Source organism: Saccopteryx bilineata, chromosome 7 (assembly GCF_036850765.1).
Source record: "Saccopteryx bilineata isolate mSacBil1 chromosome 7, mSacBil1_pri_phased_curated, whole genome shotgun sequence".
Classification (NCBI taxonomy): Eukaryota; Metazoa; Chordata; class Mammalia; order Chiroptera; family Emballonuridae; genus Saccopteryx; species Saccopteryx bilineata.
The window spans coordinates 53,626,511-53,651,218 of NC_089496.1; the positions used below are offsets into that span (position 1 = coordinate 53,626,511).

A 24,708-nucleotide genomic window follows, 5' to 3' on the forward strand; every position below is an offset into this window, starting at 1 on the left:
GAGCCACGGCCGTGAATACCCTGAGTGGTGCCCACTAATAGGCAGGTGTGTGGTTATGCCCGCTTGTATCAAGAGTCAGAAATAGACGGAATTCCCAACGCCGCAGCAGGTGAGTGATTCCTGCGAGGGGTGAGTAGGGTAACAGCTATAGGGAAAGACACCCAAGGCCCCAGGGGCCGCTTTCCTCAGCATCCACAATCTCCACAGAGCAGGGCTCGGGGCGGGGGATGGGGGGGCCACGGCCAAGCTCCGACAACCGCCATCCTGCAGCCCGGCACGGGAGGGGCCCCCAAAGACTTCCCTCCCCGACCAGCAGCTCGTTCTCACCGTGAAACCTTCATCACGTCAAGACTGAAAGCACACCTGGGAGGCTTTGAGCGTTCTAACTTTCCTAATTGGGGACTCGGTTCTTTCTTGAAATATATTATAGAAGTTCAGGAAACCCAGGTGACTCAGGGTCACAGCAATCCCACAAGGTTAAAACAAACCTCTCCCCAAAAAAAAATTCCTTCAGGGGAAAAGCACAAAGCACAACCAAGCTAGGAAGGAAAAGCGATCGTGTGTGTGTGTGTGTGTGTGTGTGTGTGTGTGTGAGAGAGAGAGAGAGAGAGAGAGAGATTGATGTGGTTTCTTTGAAGATATGCAGCATTCTGCGTTCAGGGCCAGTGGATGGGAACCTCCCATGGACAGGAACCACCAGTGGACGGGAACCACCAGTGGAAGGGAACCTCCCGTGGACGGGAACCACCCGTGGGCGGGAACCACCCGTGGGCGGGAACCTCCCGTGGGCGGGAACCACCAGTGGAAGGGAACCACCAGTGGAAGGGAACCACCCGTGGATGGGAACCACCAGTGGATGGGAACCTCCCGTGGAAGGGAACCACCTGTGGACAGGAACCACCAGTGGACGGGAACCTCCCATGGAAGGGAACCACCAGTGGAAGGGAACCATCAGTGGATGGGAACCACCCGTGGATGGGAACCTCCCGTGGACGGGAACCACCAGTGGAAGGGAACCACCCGTGGATGGGAACCACCAGTGGAAGGGAACCTCCCGTGGACGGGAACCACCAGTGGACGGGAACCACCAGTGGAAGGGAACCACCAGTGGACGGGAACCACCCGTGGAAGGGAACCACCCGTGGAAGGGAACCACCTGTGGACAGGAACCACCATTGGACGGGAACCTCCCATGGAAGGGAACCACCAGTGGAAGGGAACCATCAGTGGAAGGGAACCACCCGTGGATGGGAACCTCCCGTGGACGGGAACCACCAGTGGAAGGGAACCACCCGTGGAAGGGAACCACCAGTGGAAGGGAACCTCCCGTGGAAGGGAACCACCAGTGGACGGGAACCACCAGTGGAAGGGAACCACCAGTGGACGGGAACCACCCGTGGAAGGGAACCACCCGTGGAAGGGAACCACCTGTGGACAGGAACCACCATTGGACGGGAACCTCCCATGGAAGGGAACCACCAGTGGATGGGAACCTCCCGTGGAAGGGAACCACCTGTGGACAGGAACCACCAGTGGCGGGAACCTCCCATGGAAGGGAACCACCTGTGGACGGGAACCACCAGTGGAAGGGAACCACCCGTGGATGGGAACCACCAGTGGAAGGGAACCACCCGTGGACGGGAACCACCAGTGGACGGGAACCACCCGTGGATGGGAACCACCAGTGGGCGGGAACCACCCGTGGATGGGAACCACCCGTGGACGGGAACCTCCCGTGGATGGGAACCTCCCGTGGGCGGGAACCACCCGTGGATGGGAACCACCCGTGGAAGGGAACCACCAGTGGACGGGAACCACCAGTGGAAGGGAACCACCCGTGGAAGGGAACCACCCGTGGACGGGAACCACCAGTGGACGGGAACCACCAGTGGAAGGGAACCACCAGTGGACGGGAACCACCCGTGACGACCACCAGAGACAACCGGCGGCCACGTACCGAGCTGTTCTTCCTGATGAGACAGAACACGTTACTCAGGATGCGTGCACACATGATGAGGTCCTTCTGCTCCTGCAGGTGCGTGTGCAGGTGATGCAGGACCACGGGCAGCAGGATGTACCTGGAATCTGCGGAGAGAAGCCCCGTCAGCGACATCACCTGGACAGGCCCCGGGCGAGCCTCTCCCCTCACCTGGGACCGTGACCGTGAACGCAGTGAGTGCTGCCTCATTCACACCTGGAGTTCTAAAGACACTTGTTCTGCGGGGCGGATGTTCACAAACCGAGAAGAGTCCTCTTCCCTAACCCAGCCCTCCTGCACGGAAGAGGCCTCTCGCTCTGTCACTGAAACAGGGCTTTTCCACAGCCGTGGGTTTCCCCTCCGCTCTCGCCGTTTCACGACTCCCCAGCGAGACAGATCATCTCCTGACCGCCCGCGACGAGGGCGGCGGGCACGCGCCAGGTTCTCTCAACAGACGCTCCTGTCCGCTCTCTGGCTGCTCACCAGAGTCCCAGCAGGATTGCTGGTGAAGCTTCACCACTGAGGTTGGCTGTCGAGTTCCCAGCCCTGGACAGGACATGCTTCTTGTTTGGCTTCGCTTTGGTTTATCTCTGGGTGAGCGCTTTTGGGAAAAGACTCCCGGGAATGCAGACCTTCCTGAGGATGGCGTGCCTACGAGGACTCTTCCACCCACACGCTCATATCCCTCGGCTTGGGGGAACTGGCCTGGAATGATCTATTTCTACAATTATGTCCTTCCCTTTTTATTTATTTATTTTCCCCTGTCCTGTGTCCGGAACTTTGCCTGTCCACATGTCATGAGTCTCGGAAACGGAAGATCTACCTGCCCTGAAGTTTTAAAAGCTTGCTTTTTTTTTTCTTTCTTTTTTGTCTAACTTTCTGGGATATTGCCTCACTTTGCCCTCCTAACCGCCTCTGCCGTTCTGCTCGTGCTACCACACGTGACTCTCCGAGAGTCCCTTCAGACGGCGGAAGTCAGCGCCACGGGCGCGTGACCTGTACTATCTGTCACACAGGGCCCGGCGTTCGGAAGGGACCCACTTGCTGCGATGCTGATGCCGCCAGGGCCACGTTCAGGCCGGTTCTCCGACCAGGTGTGCTGCCCGGTCACGGTGCGGCCACCGGTGGGCACGTCCCCGAACGGTCTCCTCTTACGCCTCCCCAGGCGTGTTTCATGGCCGCGGTGTCTGGCTCTCCGGGGAACTCAGAGACGGGTTTGCTTTTGGGGTGATCCTTTTGGATGTTTTGTTTGATTTCCGCACTGAACTGTCTTTCCCGTTCAAGTTCTTTTTTGTTTGTTTGTTAGTTTGTTTATTTCGTCCTCTAGGCCTCTGCCTGTCCCACGGGAGCCTTTCTCTCCGGTATCTGGGGACCTTCACAGTCCAGCCAGGCACTAACATGCTCCCTGGAAACCTAGAGTCAGCCGTATGGGCGGGTCAGCCCGTAGGACGGCGAGGCTCTGCAGCAGGATGAGGGGTCCTCTGCCATTTCATCAGGGGACCCCCAAACTTCAGAATCTGGGATGTCTTCTCTCGGGCCAGTTTCTCTGCAGAGCGCTCTCTCTGCACAGCATGAACCCATCACCTGCAGAAGCGTGGAAGCAAGAAGGGACGTGGCGGGTAGGCTCTCTGTTCAATGGGGAGCCCGGTCTGCGGGGCGCAGCCTGTGGGGGGCCCGGTCTGCGGGGCGCAGCCTGTGGGGGGCCCGGTCTGCGGGGCGCAGCCTGTGGGGAGCCCGGTCTGTGCTGCGCAGCCTGTGGGGAGCCCGGTCTGTGCTGCGCAGCCTGTGGGGAGCCCGGTCTGCGGGGCGCAGCCTGTGGGGGGCCCGGCCTGCGGGGCGCAGCCTGTGGGGGGCCCGGCCTGCGGGGCGCAGCCTGTGGGGAGCCCGGTCTGCGGGGCGCAGCCTGTGGGGAGCCCGGCCTGTGCTGCGCAGCCTGTGGGGGGCCCGGCCTGCGGGGCGCAGCCTGTGGGGGGCCCGGTCTGCGGGGCGCAGCCTGTGGAGGGCCCGGTCTGCGGGGCGCAGCCTGTGGAGGGCCCGGTCTGCGGGGCGCAGCCTGTGGGGGGCCCGGTCTGTGCTGCGCAGCCTGTGGGGGGCCCGGTCTGCGGGGCGCAGCCTGTGGGGGGCCCGGTCTGTGCTGCGCAGCCTGTGGGGGGCCCGGTCTGCGGGGCGCAGCCTGTGGGGGGCCCGGTCTGCGGGGCGCAGCCTGTGGGGGGCCCGGTCTGCGGGGCGCAGCCTGTGGGGAGCCCAGCCTGTGGTGCGCAGCCTGTGGGGAGCCCGGTCTGTGCTGCGCAGCCTGTGGGGGGCCCGGTCTGGGGCGCGCAGCCTGTGGGGAGCCCGGCCTGTGGCGCGCTGCCTGTGGGGGGCCCGGTCTGCGGGGCGCAGCCTGTGGGGGGCCCGGTCTGTGCTGCGCAGCCTGTGGGGGGCCCGGTCTGCGGGGCGCAGCCTGTGGGGAGCCCCATCTGTGGTGCGCAGCCTTGCCCTCAACGCACCGGTGTCTGCGTCTGCGTCCAGGGACACCGTGTCCACGTCACGGGTGAGTCATCCACGGTAAACTTCCCAGTTTCTCTGAACTAGGGGCCGTACGGGGACAGGGTGAGAACTATTCCTTCCAAAGGCCCTTTCGGACAATTTTCCTCCCTCTGGCTCTCTTCAGCTTCAGAGACACCTGGCGTTTTCCATTCCGGATCCTCTCTGAAGGCTTCTTCTTGGTTTGTAAACATCCACTGTCTTATATTTGCATAAATTATAATTCCACTTGACTCATTCAAGAAAAAAAAAAATGGATAACCTAAATAACTCGATACTGATCAAAGAAATCAAACTTGTTAAAGACCCAAATGGCTTCTGTGAATTCTAATAAAGCAGTTATAGGAAAAAAAACAAAAACAAGTCTATGTGAATCTTCCCAGAAAACATAGGAAATACAACCAACTCATTTTATAAAGCAAGCATTACAGACGCCAACATCAGCCAAAGACATTACAAGATTAAAAAAAAACAACCCCCCCAAAAAAAACCTACAGATTGATATCTCATCAATACAGATGCAAAAATCTTTATAACATTTTAACAAAATCAATCATTTGGTACACGCACACATGCACACACACACCCCGTTATGATTAAATAGAGCTTATTCTGGGAACACAAGGCCTAACATTTGAAAGTCAATCAATTGATCTAATTCACCATATTAACAGTAGATGGAAAAAGAAAAACCATGAAAAATTCTGCATCTACTCATGATAAAAAAGAAAACTGTCAAGCAGCTAAGAATTACAGGTAATTTCCTCAAATCAACAAAGGGCATTAGGAAGTGCCCACCTCTTCGCTAACGTAAGGTTTAACTGCAGTGCAAGATGGAATGTTTTCTCCTTAGGATCGAAAACAAGGCCAGGATGAATCACTTCCCCTGTTCGATTCAACCCTGCCCTGGATCCCCAGCCAGTGTGGTAAGATCCTTCCACGGGACAAAGAACACGCGACTCTGTACGCTAACACAAATCAGAAGGGATGCAAAGTCTTCCCGACGGGGAAAGTGTCCCTGTCAGCGTCAGCCCGATCTCCCTGTGCAGTCGCCCCGATTTCCGTGAGAGGTGAGGTTTGGAGTCCCCTGTTCTTCTCCGTGCCCACCACGGGGCTGCGGACACAGAGTGGGCCGGCCCCGGGTTTGGCCTCAACACCAACCGCACGGGGTGGGGGCATTCTTCCCCGTCAAGAAAGCCAACAGAGGGAATGAAAATCCAGGCGTGTACAATGATTTGTGGCAGGCTTCCCTTAAACAGTATGCCTGACCAAAGCATGTCAACACTTCCTTATGAATCAGTGACAAAAAGAACCATAAAAAAAATAATAAGCCCTGGCCAGTTGGCTCAGTGGTAGAGCATCGGCCTGGCGTGCAGAAGTCCCAGGTTCGATTCCCAGCCAGGGCACACAGGAGAAGCACCCATCTGCTTCTCCACCCCACCCCCTCTCCTTCCTCTCTGTCTCTCTCTTCCCCTCCCGCAGCCAAGGCTCCATTGGAGCAAAGATGGCCCGGGCGCTGGGGATGGCTCCTTGGCCTCTGCCCCAGGCGCTAGAATGGCTCTGGTCACAACAGAAGCAACGCCCCAGAGGGGCAGAGCATCACCCCCTGGTGGGCAGAGCGTTGCCCCCTGGTGGGCGTGCCGGGTGGATCCCGGTCGGGCGCATGCGGGAGTCTGACTATCTCTCCCCATTTCCAGCTTCAGAAAAATACAAAAAAAAAATAATAATAATAATAATAAATAAATATACAGGACAGCTTAAAGTGATAGGAGTCCCTGCCTAGCGATCCTTAATTACAGGGGGAGACACAGCTTATCTGCTCCTTCCCCACAGACAGTGGGGTAGGATTGCTAAAGAATTCAATTTGCAACCAACTGTTAAGAAAATAGCTACTGCAAGAAATAAATAAATAAGTAAAGCAAGGCAGACAAATCCCCCATCCGCGTGTGCCGTGTGTCTCCAAGGACACGCAGATTGGACGAACTTCCCTGCCGATGCACATGCTGGAATCGGTGGGAATGCCCCACATCCGGACCGGTTAAAACGCTAATACTTACCTTTAAGAGCAAACACCTGGACTCATCAAGCAGGGACCCAGAAAGAAAGAAAGCCCACTCTTGCACAAACAGCAACTCGCTCTACATTGAACAGCAGAGCCTGCTCCGCAGGTCTGTCCTTGGAAGGACTCAGTGGTTGAGTGTCGGCCCAGTGTGTGGGAAGTCCCAGGTTTGATTACCAGTCAGAGCACATAGGAGAAGGCAACTATCTGCTTCTCCTCCCCCTCCCCTCTCACTTCTCTGTCTCTGTCTCTCTCTCTCCCCCTCCTTCAACCATGGCTTGATTGGAGCAAGTTGGCCCCAGGTGCTGAGGATGGCTCCATGGCCTCCACCTCAGGTGCTAAGGAGAGCTTGGTTGCTGAGCAATGCCCCACATAGGCAGAACATTGTCCCCTAGTGGGCTTTCCACGTGGTTCTGGTAGGGGCACATGCGGGAGTCTGTCTCTCTGCCTCCCTTCCTCTCACAGAATAAAAAATAAATAAAATCAACAATCATTAGGGTGTTCCTTCCTTCTAGAAATGAAGTCTGAAGAGTTACACTTTTGTATGTGGCTACTCCACAAACTTATCCCACCATCGCAAAACACGAGGGGTTCGAGAAACTGGTTTGCAGCTTCCTTTTTGAATAGCTTCCACGGACCCGGGCCGCCAGCGGGCCACGCCCACCTGGGTTGGTGTAGAGCTGGCTCTCCACGGTCTTGCCGATGCATTGCAGCTTCACCGCCTGCAGAGCCTCGTCCACGTGCACGATGGTCGGCAGGCTGCCCAGCGTGTCCTGCACCAGGTTGGCCACTTCCCGGACATCAAAGAGCTTCAGGAGCTCGGAGTACACTGCTGGGAAGGAGCTGAGGAACACGGCCTGGAAGGAGAGGCAGGTCGGTCACCGCCCAGCGCGGCCCTCGCAGCCCCGCTGCACACCGATGTCGGGGAGTTCACCGCGGTGACCCGCAGCTTTTGAGGGGCAGGGAAAATGAGTGCCAGCTGTTTCTGGGATTTAAAGCCAAAAGATACAAGTTTTAAAAAATTTCAAAACGCAGCCGAACAGGACGAGTTTCCTGGACACGTGTGAAGATACCGCGTAAAAACTGAGAAATTCTGGGCCCTGGCCGGTTGGCTCAGTGGTAAGAGCGTCGGCCTGGCGTGCAGGGGTCCCGGGTTCGATTCCCGGCCAGGGCACACAGGAGAAGCGCCCATTTGCTTCTCCACCCCCCCCTCCTTCCTCTCTGTCTCTCTCTTCCCCTCTCACAGCCAAGGCTCCATTGGAGCAAGGATGGCCTGGGCGCTGGGGATGGCTCCTTGGCCTCTGCCCCAGGCACTAGAGTGGCTCTGGTCGCGGCAGAGCGACGCCCCGGAGGGGCAGAGCATCGCCCCCTGGTGGGCATGCCGGGTGGATCCCGGTCAGGCGCATGCGGGAGTCTGTCTGACTGTCTCTCCCCGTTTCCAGCTTCAGAAAGTAAAAAAAAAAAAAAAAAAAAAAAAAAAAAAAAACCCTGAGAAATTCTGGAAAATCACTGATATGAGCGAAGCAATTAGCAAAAAAAAAAAATCCCCCAGAGTCAGGCAAACACTGCAGGACCAGACGGGCAGGGGGCTCAGCCAGGCCCCGAAAGCCCCCCCCCCCACGCCTCCCTTCTTCCTGGGGAAGCTCTCTGACGTGCACATCCAAGTCCCACTCACCCTTCAGAAACCAAGCCCACTCATTCCCCCAGCGCTCCAGTCACGATTAAAGAAAAAAGTCACAGCACGGGGCCGGGCATCAGCAGGACCTGAAAGCAGGTGCAGTCCGAGCCTGGCTTCCAATCGACCCGGGGATCTGGGACAAGTCACGTGGGACTCCTGGCTTCAGGGTCATCAGGGGTGAAAGGGAAAGGTCATTAGAACACACCTTTCGGTTGCCTTAAAATTCATCGTAAACCCAGGAGTGTGTGTACTGACTAAGAACAGTACTCTTTATGTAAAGAAAGGAACCTGACAATTGCTTTTATTATTATTATTATTATTAAAGAAAAGAAAAAAGGCTGCTAATATCGAATCCTAAGGGGCATACTTCAAGCAGGATGCTCGGTTTGTACATCAAAACAAACAAACTCAGTCCTTTGAAATCCACGAGGAGGAGGCAGGGAACGGAAGGGTCACCTGTCTCACCTCCACCTGGGGGGTCTGGAGGCGGAGCCGCGTCTCTCCGGGGCTGAGAGCCAGGCCCCTGCTGGTGTCCCCGTGAGGTTCGACACCAGCTGGAAGTAGGTGGAGTCAAACTCAAAGTCACGGGCAGTGGTGTTTATGGACACGTTGGTGGCAGAAATATCTAGAAGAGCCGGGACCCGTTTGGGATGCCAGAGCCACCCGAAACCCGTGTTCTTCCTGACTCCTCATAAACACTGTAGACTTCTTCCAATGAGTTTAAAATAAATAACTTGGCCATCCCCGTTAAAAGCCACATTTATATAACCTTCATTTCACTCTGCAAAGAGCTGAGTCATCCAGATGAAGTGAAAGAAGTAAAATGAGCCTTCTGACTACGGAAAAGTCAAGTGGATTTTCCTCAGGAATCCTTTAATTTACCCAGGCGTTCTTTATTTACACCCCTTCCCTTCAAAATGTGGCATCTGGATGTGTCTGCAGTGCCAGGAGCAGAGATTAGAAGGAAGAAGGCACAAACAGGTTAGGATGAGGGCTGAAAGACAGGGAGACCAGAATATCTAAACTAAGGATTTTTACAGAAAAAAAAAAAAAGTTCCAATTCATTTTGACCTTCCTAATAGCCAAGAGAAAGAGAATAATTCAGAATTTAAGGCAGGGTTTGGAGCCTCATCTTCTCCTGGGGTCCCCAGGGTAGGGACCTGTCCATGCAGGAAGACACCGAGAAATGCCGTTCCAACAGCCAGCAGCTGTGCACAGGGCAGGGCTCCCAAGGACAGTTGTGAGTGAGCTGGGCTCAGGCCAGGAGGACTAAATGAGCGTCTTACTAGGACTAGCATGGCCGGGTCAGTGGGGCAACCATCCACTGACCGACCCGAGGACTGCTGGGGGCATTGCTCTGTTTACAAGAGGCAGAACACGCCCGGAGCTGTGGCCCCCGGGGAAACAGAGCGGGATGGAGTCGAGAAACCCCAGCTCACGGATACTCGTGGCTCTGGATGGGGGAGGCAGGATTCTCAGGTGACCCCGTGGCCTCTGTCCCGCGGGGCTATTCCCACGACTGCATGATGTTAGACAGAGAAAGGGATTTTGCAGAAGTAATGAAGGTCACTAATGAGCTGGTCTTAAACCAGGGAGGTCATCGAGATGGGCCTGACCGCACGAGCCATGAACGCCAAAGTGTCCCCTGGCTCGTGGGAGATGTCACACAGACACAAGATTTCACGTAAGGTTGTTGGCTTAGGGGCCGGAGGGGCCACATACCAAGGGGTGTGAGCATCCCTACCATGTTCCCCTGACTTCAAAGAAGGGAAACGCCCCTGTGCGTCCCTAGGAAGGCATCTCACTGAGCAGCCACGATGTAAGGTTCCTCTGAAGAGAGGATGTTTCCCGGATGTGAGTTAGGTCAAGTGTTGCCCCAGTCACCGGTCAAGATTTTTTTTGTGTTTTTTTTTTTAGTTTAATACAGTTCCATTTAATTATTTTTTTATTTATTCATTTTTAGAGAGGAGAGAGAAAGGGTGAGAGAGAGACAGAGAGAGAGAAGGGGGAGGAGCTGGAAGCATCAACTCCCATATGTGCCTTGACCCGGCAAGCCCAGGGTTTCGAACCGGCGACCTCAGCATTTCCAGGTCGATGCTTTATCCACTGCGCCACCACAGGTCAGGCCGGTCAAGGTCTTGAAAAGAAAAACGGAAACTCAAATTGTCCATCGCTTTTGTGAAAGTCGTGAACGTCTGAGAAATGTGACCTGAAGGAGCCCACGGTTGCTTTGCTGGGCTGTCCTTGTCAAATAGCTGACGGCAGGGTTTGCCTTGTGGGCAACTGGACACGGAGGTCGCTGGCGAGTCCCTTAAAGTACAGGGACTGACCACTGATGACAGGGGCCACCAGGACATTAAAAGAGTCTGAGCTGTATCGTTGCCCAGCGGGAGGTCAGTCCACTTCTGCAAAGAGGAGAGGAACAGGAACAGCCCCCACCCAGCGGGGAGAAGCTGTTGGTCAGTCTATTTCCGGTGTTGTCCCACTGCAGAGAACGCCTTCCAAATGTCAGAAGGCACGGAATTATAGCAATCCTCCAAGGGACCGATCACCCTCTAAACTCTCCCTTTCTGTCCCAATTCTCAGCGAGGGCGAAGTCTCTCGTCCCCAGGGGGCGGTCACCAAGAGGCAGCTTCTCCCTCGACCGCTTGATAACCGAGCCATTTAGGAGTGAGGTGCGTGGAGGAAGGACTGAGAAACGTGGAGGAAGAGACCCAGAAGGATCTCTCAGGACACGTGCACCATGGCCGTGCTCTTGACAAAACGGATGGATCCCTCCTTCGAGGAAACGCATGGGGCTTTCTGCGAGAGGTTTCGGGAGCCGCCTCTCAGCCCTGGTCACGTGAGATGGGTCCCAGGACAACGAGGGTCGAGTGAAGGAAAACAGATGCAAACTAGTCCCATGAGGACAGGCGAACACCTGGAGCGCACGCCCCCCACCCGGGAAAGAGATCGCCCGCCAGTGGGCTCTCGTGACAATGGGGACCGCGGCTGCCGCAGACCCTCGGGCTCTCCTTTCAGAGGGGAACCCACCGGCCACGCAGAGCCGCGGGGCTCTCTCTGCCGGAGCAAACACACCCGCGCACTCCTCGCTGCGCTCCGAGCTCCCCGGGAACTGCGCGCGCGCGCACAAGACCGCTCACCTGCGACTGAGACAGCGCCCCGGACCCCTTGCTCTCCTGGGACAGGAAGAAGCGCACGGACAGGAGCAGCTCCTGGATGCAGCAGCGGAACTCGTCCTCATGCTGCCCGCCGGTGGCCAGCGAGAACAGCCGCCGGGACTGGACGATGTACTTGAAGATGTACTCCTGCGCCTGCGAACCAAACGCGGGCGGGCCGCGTTACCATGGGCGGCGGAAAGCCGCGGTCCCTCCCGGCGCGGGCACACGTGGGCGCCGCCGCGGCACAACGGGAGAGGGTGGGTTCCTGACTTAAACCACAGAGGGCCCGGGAGACTGTTGAACAGGACTCAGGTGCAGGAGAAGCGTTATTTTTATCTGATGCCTCGTGAGAGAAAACTAGTTGTCGATCATTTAAAAACTTGACGGATGGTGGCCAGGTGGGAGGGGACTTGGGGGGCTGGGTGAAGGGACTGAGAACTACAAACAGTCACAGGGTGTGAAGAGAAGCTTCGAGAACACACCCATCAGCCCCGTGACCAGTACACAAGGTGTCAGGCGGCCACTAGACTCAAGGGGGGTCACCCTGTAGATGCTGTGCATGTGTGACCACGGCACTGTGCCCTGGGGAAGCAAGGTGATGCTGAATCTCAACTGTAACTGACACTTGAGAAACAAATTAAATACCTAACAATAAAAACTCGATTTAATTTTTCAGAGATAGGAACATAAAATGTTTTAATCCTCAGAGGGATCTTCAATGGAGTTAACAAAGAGAGTCTGTTTTTCGAAAATGACTTCTCTTGGCTAGTGAGTACTCGTGCCACTTAGGGTTCCCCCCTTCAATCAAACCAGAATGGTCCGTTTGCAGTGAGAAAAGTGCTGGTGCTGCACGATGCACTCAGGTCTCCTCCATCTACCGGCACGGGGAGGGCGGAGTCACACAGCAGGACCCGGAGCACCACCAGGGCTGCTCCTGGACAGTCCCTTTGGGAAGCTGCAGCCTTTGTGAACGTGTGTGCCAGTGAGGGACGGGCAACTCCACCTGCACCCGAGCACAGGACGCGGAGGTGACGGCCGTATCCTAGGAGACCCCGTCAAACCTCGGTCTCCTCCCTGGGGGCCCCGCTCAGCCACCCCGTTCTCTCTGAACATGTGAGACAGCCGTTCTCCGATGGCTTCCCCGTCAGGGTGGTAAGCAAGAGCCAGGAGGTGCCGAGCTTGACGGCCCCCTGTGGTCCTCTGTCCTCAGCCCTCCCTCCTGCCCACCCTGGGTGTCCCTGCGGGTGTCCGGGAGCCCAGAGGAGTAAGGGTTCAACCCGGAGCGGGTTCCAGTGGGTGAGCCTGGCCACGTCCCTCTCCTGTTTCACCCGCTCTGGAGCAGCGAGGGGGGCCCTCGGACCCGGGTGCCGGGGGATGCCCTCCCCGTTCCTGCCCGTGTGGGGGCGTCGGCACGCTGTGGCCCTGCTGGCCTGCAGTCGTTACCTTCAGCACCTCCTGGATGTGCTCCTGCCGCTCCGCCTCCGTGATCCTGTCCACGTACCACTTGAGCACTTTGATGAGATCCCTACAGCACAGGGAGGGATGAGCAGGGGGTCCAGTTTAATCCTCAGCACGGCACCCACAAACCCAGCCCTTACTTTTACCTCAAGGAGGCCCCTCGTCCCACCAGCGGTCGGTCACATCTTTCCATCACGCTGCTACAGGACAATGACTTGACAAAGTCTGCATGCTGCCAGCATGACTCCTTTTCTTTTCTTTTTCTTTCTTTTGTATTTTTCTGGGGTTTTTATTTTATTTTATTTATTCATTTTAGAGAGGAGAGAGAGAGACAGAGAGGGAGAGAGAGAGGAAAGAGAGACAGAGAGAGAAGTTGGGGAGGAGCTGGAAGCATCAACTCCCCTATGTGCCTTGACCAGGCAAGCCCAGGGTTTCGAACCGGCGACCTCAGCATTTCCAGGTCGACGCTTTATCCACTGCGCCACCACAGGTCAGGCTCTTCTGTATTTTTCTGAAGTGAGAAGCAAGGAGGCAGAGAGACAGACTCCCACATGTGCCCAAACGGGATCCACCTGGCATGCCCACCAGGGGGTGATGCTCGCCCATCTGGGCCGTTACTCCGCTACAACTGGAGCCATTCTAGCGCCTGAGGCAGAGACCATGGAGTCATCCCCAGTGCCAGGGCCAACTTTGCTCCAATGGAGCCTTGGCTGCGGGAGGGGAAGAGAGAGACAGAGAGGAAGGAGAGGGGGAAGGGTGGAGAAGCAGATGGGCGCTTCTCCTGTGTGCCCTGACCGGGAATCAAACCCGGGACTTCCACACACCAGGCCGACGCTCTACCACTGATCCAACCAGCCAGGGCCACAACTCCTTTTTGAAGAGAAACACTGCCCCCTTCCCAGGAAGTCCCTCCCCATCTGGACACACTCCCCCTGCCCTGCTCCCAAACAGGGAAACACCGACACCAGAGCACAGGACTCAGGCCAGGAAGGGCCCGGAGGTCTGACTGCCACCATCAACCTTGGACACCTGCTCCTCAGGGTGTACTCCGGTGGCCAGGGAGACAGCTGGACGGAGCATTCGGTGGGGGGGGGCACAGGGGAGGTGGGCAGGGTGAGGGTGAAGGTAGCCCTTCCCCACCTGCGGTCACAGCCGCAGAGACTCATCACGCGGGGTCTCTGACGGTGAGCAGCACGGGGCTGAGGGCCACCCTGGGCCTCCCTCCACAGGAGAAGTTCCAGAAAAGCCAAGTTTTATTTTCTTTAGAAACAAAGATTGAATTACCACCTTCCCTGCAAGCTCTCAAGATTACGGTCTTGCTACCTCTAACTCCGGCCAGCTCTTTGTTTCTAGGAAACAGAGCGATTTATAAAATGCTCCTGCTCTCTCGTGGTCGGGAGATCACCTGTATGTCGGTGCCACGGAGAGCGTGGCCCTGAGCCAGCGTCAGCGAGCTCCCGACCGCCCCCGGCCCGAGAACCTTCTGCAGGCCTCATCTGTCTCATTAGGACCGGTCACCCCTGCTTTCCTGGCCAGCCCAACACACCAGCAATACCTCTGCGGCCCCCCAAGCCCCAGTGACCACTGCAGTGGGAAGCAGTGACCCCCTCCTGCGAGGGCCCACATGGTAAGCCACGTGGCAGAACTGAGCCCACAGTCCAGAGCTGTCACCTCTCGCCTTCTGCAGAAATCACACCTGATGGAGGGTCGGGTCTTGAAAAACGTACACAATTCGTTTAAACACTGGGGGCACCCGCCTTCACACGGCATGACAGGGAACACGCAAGTTCACAGGAGCAAAGGCTCATTCGATTCCCTGCGAACGCGTCTGCGTCCCACAGGCCGGGAAGCCCTGACTCCACGCCGGTTCCACACCCCTTCGGGGAGATGCGTGAACGTACCCACGGGGGCTCGAGGTGTGAGCTAAAAACACGGGCGGAACAGCAAGGTGGGCACTGGCGCGGGGAGTAAGGACACTGGGGGACCCTCTGGTGCTGACTTGAAGCAGAGCCCAGGGCGGGGCGACGGGGGTGCGTGGGACAGAGACAGAGGAGCGAGGCTGCCCAGAGCGGGCTCGCCAGGGCACGCCGCCCTCTCCCAGGCTCGGCCTCGTTTCCATGTCTGAGCTGACAGTGACGGACGAGCAGCCCAGACGGCAGCTGGCATCGCAGAGAGAGCCCAGCGACCTCGCAGCTCCCGACCAGGGACCGGGCCTTCCCACGCGCGGCACAGAGGACCGAGCCCGGCGCGCAGCGGGCATTCGGTAAACAGGGACGGACTTCTAAGACGTGACGGCCAAGGCTGTCTTCCTATCGCACTTCTGTCTTAAGGACATCCAGAACCCTTAAGGACAGTGGGGATTCAACCGGGCTCTGGGAAGCCATGCGGGGGTGGGGGGGCAGAAATAACTAGACCAGGGATCCCCAAACCTCTTACACAGGGGGCCAGTTCACTGTCCCTCAGACCGGTGGAGGGCCGGACTATAAAAACAACTAGGAACAAATCCCTATGCACACTGCACATATCTTATTTTAAAGTAAAAAAACAAAACGGGAACAAATACAATATTTAAAATAAAGAACAAGTAAATTTAAATCAACAAACTGACCAGTATTTCAATGGGAACTATGGGCCTGCTTTTGGCTAATGAGATAGTCAATGTGTTCCTCTCACTGACCACCCACGAAAGAGGTGCCCCTTCTGGAAGTGCGGCGGGGGTCAGATAAATGGCCTCAGAGGGCCGCATGCGGCCCGCGGGCCGTAGTTTGGGGACCCCTGAACTAGACATTTGAGATCAAAGACTATCGGGTGAAACAGAGACAAGAAGAAAACAGCTTCAGGAAAAGAATTCAGAAAGTTCTTTTTTTTAATCCTTTGGACCAAAATAAAGTCCAGCCATGAGAAAAACAAAAAGGTGTGTGAGGAGGGCGGAGACCGTCTCAGGGGACACTCTGTGGCTGCGCCCGGCGTCTTTGCAACGCTCGCTCCCTTTAGACATTTCCCCAGGAAGCAGGTGCTGCTCAGGAGGGCTCCGAGAAGCTGCCTGTACCCCAGCCACACGGGAGAGGACCTCACCTGTACGCCAGCGCCCCGGCAAAGTGGCTCTCGATGTACGTGTCCATGACAGGCTTGAAATGATGGAACTTGCTGTCTTGCAGCAGATTTATTATGTGAACCTGCAAAGGGGATGGAGGTCCGTAAAAAACAAAGGCACACCGAGCCGTTCCGTTCGCTTTAAGCCAAGGGACGCTCACGGTAGGAGGGGGGACGGTGGTTCTGAGAGGGCCTCAGGCCCGTGGAGACTGAGACACACCCTGGTCCAGATGGCAGAAAAGCAAATGTAAGAATCAAACTCACCAAAGAATCAAACACCTTCGACCCATACTTCTGGGAATTCTCATCTAAAATTCCGAATAAGGTGTCCAGTGTGTCTTGCAGAAACTGTGAGACAGGGAAGGAGGAAACAGAGCCACGTAAGACACCCGCCTGTCCTTGTCCTGCAAACTCGCGTCGCCCGGCGAGTTTCCGGAGGGGACGACGCCCCCGGCCCGCACCTTCACAATCTCCGAGCCGTCGATCTCCTTCAGCTTCGACAGGCAGCCCGTGATCTTGTCCGGGTGGGTCCTCCACTTCAGGAGGTCAAGCATGTCACCTTTCCAAGCAGAAAAGAAAATGAATTGTTCTACAAGCAGAACAGTCTTCCACAGTCAAGAATCCGTGCAAGCTGAGTCCGTACACAGGCTGCCTAATCACGTTCCTGGTCACCCAGGCCAGACGCACCCCCCCCCCCCCAGACTGTGGCCAGCTCTCTCCCATGGCGTTTATGGCTGCATTTTGATTCTCTCTCCCCTCCCAACGCTCTGGACCTCAAACGCCCAGGCCGCTCCAGTTCTCAGGGGCGCGGTCGCCTCGCCCCGCGAACCTGTCCTGAACCCACCGCGCTGAGCCAGCAGCCCTCCTTGCGAGCTCCCCGGCGACCCTGGCGTGTACGCCATGACCCCAGCTGCCTGTCTGCGCCCCCACCGGACGGGACATCACACATGCCAGGCCCAGCCCCGCTGCAGCCTCAGCACCCGGAGGGGGCCACACAGCAGGAGGTGCGTTGGTGAGTAGTTGCTGAGTCGCCTTCTCCCTCCTCCCAGTAAAACAGGGGTTTCTTGAGTGTTGGGGACCCGGTTTTGTTCCTGGTTGTGGCCCCAGCTCCTGTCCCCTTGCTCTGACCCTTTGATGGGCAGGGCGTCCAGGGTGCTTCTCAGCGTGGGGGGAGGAGACTGCGTGGAGGAAGAAGGCTTCTGCCGGCTCCCCCGAGTGACATCGCCAGAGACCACCGTGGGAAGCCAGGCAGAGGACCGTCCCCAGCAGAGCTGGGAAACGATGACAGTGGTCTGGCCAATCAGATCAGGGTGGGGCTGGCTGTCCATCTTTCCTGAAAGAGGTCCCATGCTCTTGTGACGGAGCCAAAGGAGGAAGTAGGAGGGGGGTCCTGCCTGGACATAATCCCGCTCGCAAGCCCTCAGACCTAGGTCAAAACTGTCATCTCTCAGGTCCCCAGTGTGGCCGTTTGAAGAGACGTTTATTGCAAATTAGGAGCTATGACCTACTACTGAAAACGTGAATTTCACACATTCCAATCAATATGCCCTTCAGTGTGCCCCGTGTGCCTAACGGGCTCAGAGCTGTGAAGGAGGAAGGCGACCTGATCCCTACTCTCTTTGTGTTTTTTTAATCACACTCCTCTCAGGAAACGGCTGAATGAAGCACCGGTCACCACTGGGGGGGGGAGGGGAGGAGGTGAAGTCAGGAACACTTGTTAGACTACATTTAAGCGTGGCTTGTATTTTTTTCTTAGCTTTTTTTTTTTTTTCCTTTAAAAAAAGTTGTGTTTTGTAGCCCAAGGGAGCGAACAAAGAAGTAAAATAATTTCTTTCCTGGTCCCTCCTCTTAAGAAGCTTAACACCTCGACCCGACCTGCCAATCACAGAGGTCTAGCGCCTGCCCTGGCTGGGGTTGCGGCCGGTGAACGGTGCTGAGACACCGAGCGTGCAGACAGACACACACACACACACACACACACACACACACACACACACACACACACACGCTGCAGGGGTCGGAGATGCCAGTGTGCTCTGGGGAGACTGTCCCTGGGGACCAGCTCACTTACTAAATGCCCCGCTGGCACCAAAGTGGCATTTGCATATTTTCCAAGTGGAGAAAAACGAACACAAAGCAATTTAATTCCAGCTTGGCCCAGGAGATACGCGTCAGGCATGCAAATCTCGTGGAGACCAAGGGACGTCCTCCCTCCCTCCCTCCCTGCCTCCCTCCCTCCCTCCCTTCCTCCCTGCCTGCCTCCCTTCTCTGTGAAACACACGCTCATCTCCTCGCCCGTTCTGAGCCATCTTCCATGGACGAGGCTCATCCAAGCCAAACGGGAAAGCGTGTTCAAGGTCTCCAGAACCGAGGCGAGCGTCGTCCTCCGCGCGGCGAGACGTTTGAGATGATGACCCCGCCAACAGTTTTTACACCCACATCGACCTGAACACCTTCCCCGCTTTTCACAAAGTAGCCGCTTCTCATGTCCGGGGGTTTGGTTCCCTCTGCCGTGTGTTCACCGTTCTGTCTAAACCCGAGAACTAGAGCAAATTAAGGACGCAGGACTAGACGTTACAGGGACAGGCAATCTGTTTTGGGACTGATTTGTGTGGCTGGCAGAGTAATGCCCCCCCCCCCGAAGGCACCCAGGCCCTAATCCCTGGAACCCGTGAATACGTTTACCTTCCGTGGCTAGAAAGATTTTTTACGGCTGTGACTCAACCTGAGATCTTAAACGAGGGGATTGTGCTGGATTAGCCAAGTGTCCGAGTGAAATCGCAAGGGTCCTTAAAAATGGAAGCTGGTCAGAGTCAGGGAGAGGTGAAGACACCACACTGAGGGCTTGGACGGTGGAGGAAGGGGCCAAGAGCAGAGGAGTGCAGGCGGGCCCCAAAATGTAGAAAAGGAGAGCGAAAAGATTCTTCCCCTTGAACTTCCAGAAGTAACATAGCCCTACACCTTACCCCCAGATGACAGCCCAGGAATACTGACGTCTAGACTACAATCAATCGTAAGGTAATAACTGTTTGCTCTCTGACAGCAGTGAGTTTAGAGTTATTGCTACAACAGCAAGAGAGAATGAATAAATCTAAAAATATTCCCCTGGAGACAGTCAGTGACAGACAGAACTGTGTCTCCAGGTCCCATCACCGATCAACACCTCACCCACAGAGGACGCCTGCAAGTTCTGTCTAAGGGAGTCAGCAACGGGCTGACTCCATGATCCTCACAACCTCCCTGGCGGTAGACTGGGCGCCCCCGAAAAATCTACTTGAGGTTTAGTACCAGTGCTTCATAATCCTTACAGAGTCATGCCTACGCAGACCTTATTTAAGTAAAATCATTAACCACTGACTACAGATAAAGGCTGGTATAACTGGGCAGCTCTTAACTCGGTGGTAACCATCTTCAACCACAGTTCTCAAAAATTAATCATGCCATTGATTTTTAAAAAGACGTCTCCAAAAATACTGTGGAAGGGGAGAAACCAAAACTAATACAAACAGTGACAGAATCGTGTGCCGAGGTCCTAGATCTATCGACCGAGAACAGCAGGAGCTCCGGAGAGGCATCTTAGAAGCACTCAATGTCGATGTGTGACATTTTCCCAGATGCCCACGAGAAGAAAGACATTTCCTACTGCAAACGCCGTTGGTTCTATGCCTCGGAAGGAAAACGAGTAGCGCTGACAAATGTTTAGCTAAGCACAGGACACAGGAGCGTTTTACGAGACACGCTCCATTCTACGGAGTGGCTCCCCACGACATAATGCGTCCGGCTTATTCCACGGCACGCGGAAGCTTTATGTGGGAATCACGACAAACCCAAACACGTGTAATTCACTTCCTGCATCGCAGGAACTGTTCCCGAGACCATCTGCCCAGAAGGGGATCTTGTTTTATTAAATCATAACGTGCCAGGCCCTGGCCGGTTGGCTCAGTGGTAGAGCGTCGGCCTGATGTGCAGGAGTCCCAGGTTCGATTCCCGGCCAGGGCACACAGGAGAAGCGCCTATCTGCTTCTCCACCCCCCCTCTCCTTCCTCTCTGTCTCTCTCTTCCCCTCCTGCAGCCAAGGCTCCAATGGAGCAAAGTTGGCCCGGGCGCTGAGGATGGCTCCGTGGCCTCTGCCTCAGGCACTAAAATGGCTCTGGTTGCAACAGAGCGACACCCCAGATGGGCAGAGCATTGCCCCCTGGTGGGCATGCCGGGTGGATCCTGATCGGGCGCATGTGGGAGTCTGTCTGACTGCCTCCCCATTTCCAACTTCAGAAAAATACAAAAAAAGAAAAAAATCATAACGTGCCAAACAATCACTGACATAAAAAAAAGGACGCTAGGCTAGTAAAGTGATCTCAATCTAATTAAACAAAAAGAGCCTTTATTCTAAAGCCTGCCCGTAGCACTGTGTACAGAGCTATAAAACCACAGAGAGGAAGCCGGTGGTATTCTTGGCCTTTCGTTTTATTCTTATCTATTCTTTGTTTTTATTATTTTATTTTTTTTAAACAGCTGGGTTTTGAGAGTTGAAGAGTTGTATGTTTAGGGGCCAATACCGGGAGAATTATGAAGTCCTTCAATGACATGCATTTAACAGACGCCTGCCTGGGTCACGGCTGTTCCCACTTTATTGGAAATCACACCACGAGAAACCAACCGTTTCTCCACGGCGAGGTGCTGAGCTACACCGACTGTGCCGACCCCGGTCCACACGCCCCGTACGGCGAAGTCTTTCTTTCGAGTGGAAGAGCGTATTACACATTACCGTTCTGGGTGAGTTTTGTGGAGCAGAGAAAAGATGTGATCCAGAAAGACTCCTTCGAGGTCTTCGGGGCTTGGTTCGTATTCCCGAGGAGAACGCCCTTGGAGAAGGGGAGCTTGAGGTAGCGGGTCGCGTCCTGAAGATTGGTGTTTTCTTCACACTGTGAGTTAAGAAACAAATACAAATAAAAAGAGGGGCGAGGGGGGAAAGACCTCATGAGAATTATCAAAGCCTCATTTCCATTTCTAGTGTTTATGAGCTGGGAGACCTGCCAAATGGAATCCCACATAGATTTCGCCTTTTTTTTTTTTAAGTAAAATGCAACAAAAGTGGATATAAAAGGAACTGAGTTTGGATTTTGGACCGGGACCGACGGGTTGTGAGTCCCAGCTCTGTGAGTTCCCACACGAGTGACCTGTATCAAGCTACGTAACTGCGTGGGGCTTCCACGTCCGTCCCTGAAGCCTCGCTGAGTTGTCCTAAGAGTCGGAACCCACGGAGATGTGACAGCTGTGCCCGGTACCTCAGACGTGCTAAAGAAACCCCTCGAATTTGGGGGGAGGGAGGCTTAAAGTCTTTCGACATCTCATCTGTTGCAGCTTTCCGAGAGCTCCTTCCCTTGCCAACAGGCAGCAGAGGAAACAGCAGTTCAGGACGATCTAACAGTCTCACTCCGGGAGGGGAATCTCTCCCTCCCAGAAAATGCTAGCTAACAAATGCAGAAGAAGGAAATCACAGAGTTAAAAAGTTTGGTTTCGCATCCCAAACGTCATTCTTTCCTCAGCCAGCGATCGTCGTTTTGTGCTAAAACCGGCAGGAAAATTGTTGAGAAAACGGACGTTCGTCATGCCAATGGTGTGACAGGATAGTTCCTTTCTATTGGCAAGGGGACAAGGGCTGTGGCACATCAGGGACCGGGTTGTCATCACACCAGTGTGCAGGGGTGCAAAGAGCAATGTCACCATCTACTGCGCGTTCTTACCGAAGGTGCTGACCTGGACCCAACGCACCTCCAGAGGCAGCGTGCACCCCTCAGGAAATACCAGGGCAGAGACACGGGTAGAACACCACCCAGGGGAGCAACCGACACACCCAGAAGGGGCACTTCCCACAGGACCCCTGGCTGTGTCTCCTCAGGGCAAATGCGGAGATCAAAGAGACTCCTCTAGATGAAACGCTTACGAGACCACCAGCCAGACGCAACTGAGGGCTCCAGATTTAACCAAATCTGCAAAGAGGGTTTTTTGTTCTTTGGGGCTTTAGTTTTTTTTAGATTTATACATTAAGTTCTAGAGGAGATAAAAATTCAATGACTGGGGCCCTGGCCAATTAGGTCAGTGGTGGAGCATCGGCCCGACCTGTGGAAGTCCCAGGTTCGATTCCCGGCCAGGGCACACAGGAGAAGCGCCCATCTGCTTCTCCTCCCTTTCCCCTCTCCTTTCTCTCTGTCTCTCTCTTCCCCTCCCGCAACCAAGGCTCCATTGGAGTAAAGTTGGCCCGGGTGCTGAGGACGGCTCCATGGCTTCCACCTCAGGCGCTAGAATGGATCCAATTGTAATGGAGCAACACCCCAGATGGGCAGAGCATCACCCCCTGGTGGGCGTGCCGGGTGGTGAATCCTGGTCGGGCGCATGTGGGAGTCTGTCTGCCTCCCCGCTTCTCACTTCAGGAAAATACATTTAAAAAAAATCAATTACTGGGAAAGAGTAGATTAAAAATATATAAATAAGATAAAGCAACCAAGATGCCTCTCGGTAGATGAACGGATCGACGGCGGCACATGCAGACAGTGGGGTGTCGCTCAGTGTCATATACCCATGTGTGCACAGGGCACGAAAACACGCAGAAGATTAGATGCACGTGGCCAGGAGAAAGAATCCAGTCTGAAAAGGCTTCCTGCGGTCTGATCCCAACTCAATGACATTCCGGAAGAGGAGAACTTTTATGGCGACAGCAAAGAGATCAGGGGCTGCCGGCGGGGGCTGGCGAGCACAGAGCAGCTTCAGGGCCCTGTGACAGTGTAACGGACATGTGCCATTGTGCCTCTGCTCAGACCCGCAGGACGGACAACGCCAGGATGGACCCCACAGTAAGCTACGGGCTTCGGCGATGATGATGCGTCCGTGCGGGCTCATCCTTGGTAAAGCACGTGCCATTCCGCCATTCCGCCATTCCGGGGGATAAGGTCAGTAGCCGGGGAGGCTGTCCTGTGTGGGAGTGGGGGACGAATGGGAAATCTCCGTCCCTTCCTTTCGTTTATACTGTAACCCCCCAAGCTGCTCTAAAATACGTGTATTATCTAATAGCAATTAGGTGAAAAAAAATTACCCAAACAGCAAAACATCTAGAAAGATGTGCGCCGAAGGGTTAACGGCCACCACACCCTGGACGAGGAGAGTAGGATGCTGTTCTCATTTGAATCCGAATGCTCTGTGTACTGGTGTTGTAAGGAGAAAAGCGATTTTTAAATGAAGACTTCAAGAAAAAAAAAAAAAAGGACGTTGAACGGATACAGAACTGGTCGGATAACTTAGATGATCTTGTGCATAAAATGTTGGAACGTGTTATGAACTTCATTCCCTTGTCTTTCTTTGTTCACGTGTGTTCAAGGCTGGGGTCCGGAGAACGGGCAGGAAGCGCCTGGTGTTCCCGTGCGCCCTGTGTGATCCGCAAAACGTCCACTGTTTAATTTTAAGTAATGAGTCCTCACGAAAGCGCTAACAAGCAGAGAGGAAAAGAACTGCACTGTCATAAGCTGTTCCCGCTGTCACACTGCCCAGGGGCAGGAGTCCCCATAAACACAAGGAACGGCCCCCTAATTCTCCCCGATCGTTACCACGCCAGACGCTCTCGGGTACTACCGCGTGGTGTTTCACGTAGAAGGGAGAGTGTGTGCCCCACACAGCTACGAGTAAGTACAGGATATTCACCAAGTGAACACTTCACATGCTTTCTTCAGGAAAAAAATGCTTAGGCCAGGAAATGTCCTGAGACCCTGTACCTGTCCCCTCCTTGCCCCTTGCTCCTGGTTTCAGGGTTTGGGACACAGTCACAGCAGCCCTCATCGACCCTACGTGCTGCCTGGGTCTGGTCTGTGGGGCGAAGAACACGCGCCGGCCCGCCCCCCGCAGCCTGACTCGGGCCCCCTGCGTCTAAGCGCCACTTCCTGCGAGACCGGAGTCCCGTGCCGCCCAGTCCGGACGTGCTGTCCGGGTTTTTCCAGGCTGCCTCCCGGGGGCTGGAGCCGACCCTAATCCACCACGTCCCACCTGTTCCCAGAAATTCTGCCCCTCCCTACGGATTTATCTCTTATCCCCCGTCCCCGGGGGTCCGGAGCACGTGGCAGCCTCTCCGGTCCCTGCTTGATGTGGTCACAGAGCTCCGCCCGCAGCCGCGAATGGGCCCCATCTGTGACCGCAGAGACAACGGCTGTGTCGCGTCCCAGCCTGGGTGGCACGGGGGGACCTCGGGGGACAGGCCCTCAGCATCCGAGTCTGTTTGAAGGGCGACACCTTGAGAGCTTCTGACAGCTGAACTCTGTCACCCTTCACTCACGTGCAAAATACAGTAACTAATATAAACCTTACTCTGGATACAAAAGTGACTTTAAGACTTTCCACCAAGAATAGACTAGTGTGTGTGTGTGTGTGTGTGTGTGTGTGTGTGTACTGGTGTGGGGGGGGGAGAGGGAGAGAATTCTACCCAACAATTCACTAAAGCACAAATCACTCGGTCTCTATGAACCCTTTGATATAATACTGACCAGGTTTCGAAACTGATATTTTGTTGCACAGGTGTCAAAGGAGAGGCGGGCAAGGCACGGGGTTTGAGCTGGAGGCTTGCTCTGCGTCTGAGGAGCTCAGAGGCCTCTGGAGACCCACAGAGCATCTCAGGACACCTCTCACTCGTTGCTGAGGCTTCCGGTGTGCCCCCTGAACCCATCGGGGAACCCGGGGGCCTTCAAAGCAATCCAAGCCACCACCACTCCCGAGG

General features: G+C 55.3%; 1 protein-coding gene and 1 non-coding gene across 5 annotated transcripts in view; one reads left to right on the forward strand and one right to left on the reverse strand.

The window, feature by feature from the left end:
* Positions 1–24,708, reverse strand: part of DOCK4 (dedicator of cytokinesis 4) — a 348,503-nt gene that overhangs the window by 98,205 nt on the left and 225,590 nt on the right. For all 4 annotated transcript variants that reach the window (XM_066238295.1, XM_066238296.1, XM_066238297.1 and 1 more), the window contains exons 17-24: positions 20,719–20,875; positions 16,415–16,512; positions 16,218–16,301; positions 15,936–16,036; positions 12,846–12,927; positions 11,385–11,555; positions 7,228–7,420; positions 1,958–2,085 (exon numbers count right to left, since the gene is read on the reverse strand). In XM_066238295.1, coding sequence (XP_066094392.1) covers positions 1,958–2,085; positions 7,228–7,420; positions 11,385–11,555; positions 12,846–12,927; positions 15,936–16,036; positions 16,218–16,301; positions 16,415–16,512; positions 20,719–20,875 — 1,014 coding nt within the window. The remainder of the gene's footprint in view (positions 1–1,957; positions 2,086–7,227; positions 7,421–11,384; positions 11,556–12,845; positions 12,928–15,935; positions 16,037–16,217; positions 16,302–16,414; positions 16,513–20,718; positions 20,876–24,708) is intronic.
* Positions 19,877–19,952, forward strand: TRNAI-GAU (transfer RNA isoleucine (anticodon GAU)). The gene has a single exon. It is a non-coding gene; the product is annotated as a tRNA-Ile (tRNA).